General features: G+C 40.4%; 1 protein-coding gene across 1 annotated transcript; it reads right to left on the reverse strand.

Annotated features, from left to right (window-relative positions):
* Positions 1-466: 466 nt before the first annotated feature.
* On the reverse strand, positions 467-2,564 carry LOC138766459 (uncharacterized). Its single transcript, XM_069944052.1, has 8 exons — positions 2,556-2,564; positions 2,178-2,318; positions 1,757-1,881; positions 1,455-1,644; positions 1,241-1,318; positions 996-1,139; positions 797-877; positions 467-556 (listed from the first exon to the last, which is right to left on the reverse strand). Exons 1-8 carry the CDS (start codon positions 2,562-2,564, stop codon positions 467-469), a joined length of 858 nt encoding a protein of 285 aa, XP_069800153.1.
* Positions 2,565-3,200: the final 636 nt, after the last annotated feature.

Raw genomic sequence — 3,200 nt, forward strand, 5'->3', positions numbered from 1 at the left:
TGATCAACATATAACAATTTAATATAATTAAATATAAATATTATATATAAAATAATATATAAAACATATTTTAAAATGATGAAAAATATTCATTAAAATTCCCAGCAAGATGATGTTCTCTTCTTTGAGTTGAAGTCCAGGAAATCTTTGATAGATATATCAATAGAATACATCAGTTTCAATAATACTTTAACATTTCATAATGAATTACATCCAGTGAGTCCAGCAAGAAATCAGCACAAAAATAAATACAATAATATAAAGTATAAAATATATAATAAAATAAATTATAAATTACATAAATATTTGAAAAATCTTCTAAAAATTCCTATCTAATATATCATTTTGAGGTCCTGGAAATCCTCGGTGACAGGTAACGATGTAGATCAGGGTCTAGACCCTCTTCTGTGTAGACTGCACAATTGATGTCCCCAAGATGAAGAACGTCTTGTAGAGCTCTTTGTAGTTACTTCCCATGAGCCCAACACCCAACATCTTCCACCAGTAACTGGATAAGGCCGAGTAACACAGCGTCCTGGAGACATTGTGGAGATGCCTACAAAATAATAAGGAAAAGGTTTAGTATGTGTCTTGTTAATTCACCAATAACTACAAGTCATCCTTTATGTCATCGCTTCCTCTTATGTCTTTCTATAAAGTACAGAACATTCTATAATGTGATCCACTTTAATTATCAAAAGTCCTCATCTACCCTATATGTCTGGGGTCTTGTATCTGCTCCAACATGGAGGACGCTGATACAAGTTACATCTATAGATCAGTATAGGACACTTACCTCTTCCACAAAGTGCTGGAGATGGTGCAGCCATGGCTTCAGCTCCTCAGAAGGTGTTTTACTGTGTCCCGATAATTCTCTCTGAATGTGAGAAACACAAGATGATGATAAGTTATGGGTCACTATGTTCACAACCAACACTAATCCACCAAAGCGTGAACCCATGCCGACAATGAACATAAGGATCAAATGAACTTACACAGATCAGAAGATCATTTCTGATCCTGAGGAACATGATGTGTGACTGTGATACAGGGTCAGGCCCAGCAGATATGGACAGATTTGCCAGAACGTCTGTAGTTACTGTAACTCGCTCCAAGGTGAGAATCAGACGATCACTGGGCTGTAGAAGGGAAGATGGTGGAAATTATAGATTTTGAAAGTTGATTCTTTGTAGGTCACAAGATAATTTTACAAGACAAAAGAGAGGAGACATGTCCTCACCTTCAGGTCACATACAGACGGCTTGTGTCTCATCATTCTTTTGTAGCATTTGATGGCGCTGGTGGACATGTTCTTCTCCTGTAGAGGTTACAGAAGGATTTTTTAAAGGTTACATCATGTAATGAATATTATACATTCAGTATATATGACATCATTCACAACATGTTGTGTTCTGACCACTTGTACAATCCCCTCAGTATAACCTCCTCCTTACATGATAATTTTGCAGTTGTCTGATCGCCATGATGTCAGCAGAAGATACTGATTTATATCTGGACATTGGGCAGCGTCTCCGGTGTGGATGTCCGGTCACGGCCACAAGTACAATACTGAGGACCACCAGTCTCATGTCCATGGTTGGAGAATTGCTGCTGATCTGGAGACTTTCTTCTCTTCCTATGAACCTGTGTAGAAGATATTAATCCATATAACAGGATGATTCTCCATAAATCCATCATGTAAATGTCCCCAGCTCTGATATTGTGTATATACACCCAGGAGAAGACGCTCACCTGCCCGGCTGTCTTGTGTCTCTCTGCTGATGCTCTCAGCTCCGTCTCTAGTCTTCCCATGTTTCTCCTTTTATATTCCAGACTCCAGGAGAGAAATTCCCTCATCTTCAGGACGTGGATATATCTTCTCTGTACGACCAGAATACAAGTGACATTAGACAAGTGACGGCAGCCGTGGGAACTCCTTCCAGCTTTCAGTTTCCTTACTATACAGGTGAGAAGGTGACTGCAGGTAAATGGGAGGAGACTCCTCCACTACTACAGGTGACAGGAGGAATCTCTGCTCTATACACGGATATAACGTGTAGTAATATAAATGTTAGAATGACAGGAAAATCTTCATTATATACAATAGTTTTACATTTATAAGAGGAAGACGTTTCCTCAGTGTAAGGAGGAGTCTCCTCCCATTTACCTGCAGTCACCTTCTCACCTGTATAGTAGGGAAACTGAAAGCTGGAAGGAGTTCCCACGGCTGCCGTCACTTGTCTAATGTCACTTGTATTCTGGTCGTACAGAGAAGATATCTCCACGTCCTGAAGATGAGGGAATTTCTCTCCTGGAGTCTGGAATATAAAAGGAGAAACATGGGAAGACTGGAGACGTAGCTGAGAGCATTAGCAAAGAGACACAAGACAGCCGGGCAGGTGAGCGTCTTCTCCTGGGTGTATATACACAATATCAGAGCTGGGGACATTTACATGATGGATTTATGGAAAATATTCCTATTATATGGATTAATATCTTCTACACAGGTTCAGAGGAAGAGAAGAAAGTCTCCAGATCAGCAGCAATTCTCCAACCATGGACATGAGACTGGTGGTCCTCAGTATTGTACTTGTGGCCGTGACCGGACATCCACACCGGAGACGCTGCCCGATGTCCAGATATAAATCAGTATCTTCCGCTGACATCACGGTGATCAGACACCTGCAGAATGATCATGTAAGGAGGAGGATTGGGTTATACCGAGGGGATTCCCATTCACAGCTATGGAGGTTGTTGAGTCAGGAGCCAAGGAACCAAACAAAATCTGCAGGATAACTGTTTCTTTCCATTGTGTATACTTTGGTGGAATGGAAGAGTAATCACTGGAATAGCTGCAACCATTGGTCTGCATGATGAGATTATATATGTAATTCCTGACTTTTGACAGATACTGTATAAGGGGTGAGACTTGAACATGTTGTGAATGACGTCATACATACTGACTGTATAATATCCATTACATGATGTAAGATATCCTGGTGTAATTTCCACAGGAGAAGAACATGTCCACCAGCGCCATCAAATGCTACAGAAGAATGATGAGACACAAGCCGTCTGTATGTGACCTGAAGGTGAGGCCTTGTCTCTGTTGTCTTCCATAATTATTTCTTCACATGCAAAGAATCTACTTTTTCGGAAACAATAATTTCCACCATCTTCCCTTCTACAGCCCAGTGACC

This window comes from Dendropsophus ebraccatus, chromosome 10 (genome assembly GCF_027789765.1).
Source record: "Dendropsophus ebraccatus isolate aDenEbr1 chromosome 10, aDenEbr1.pat, whole genome shotgun sequence".
NCBI classification, from domain to species: domain Eukaryota; kingdom Metazoa; phylum Chordata; class Amphibia; order Anura; family Hylidae; genus Dendropsophus; species Dendropsophus ebraccatus.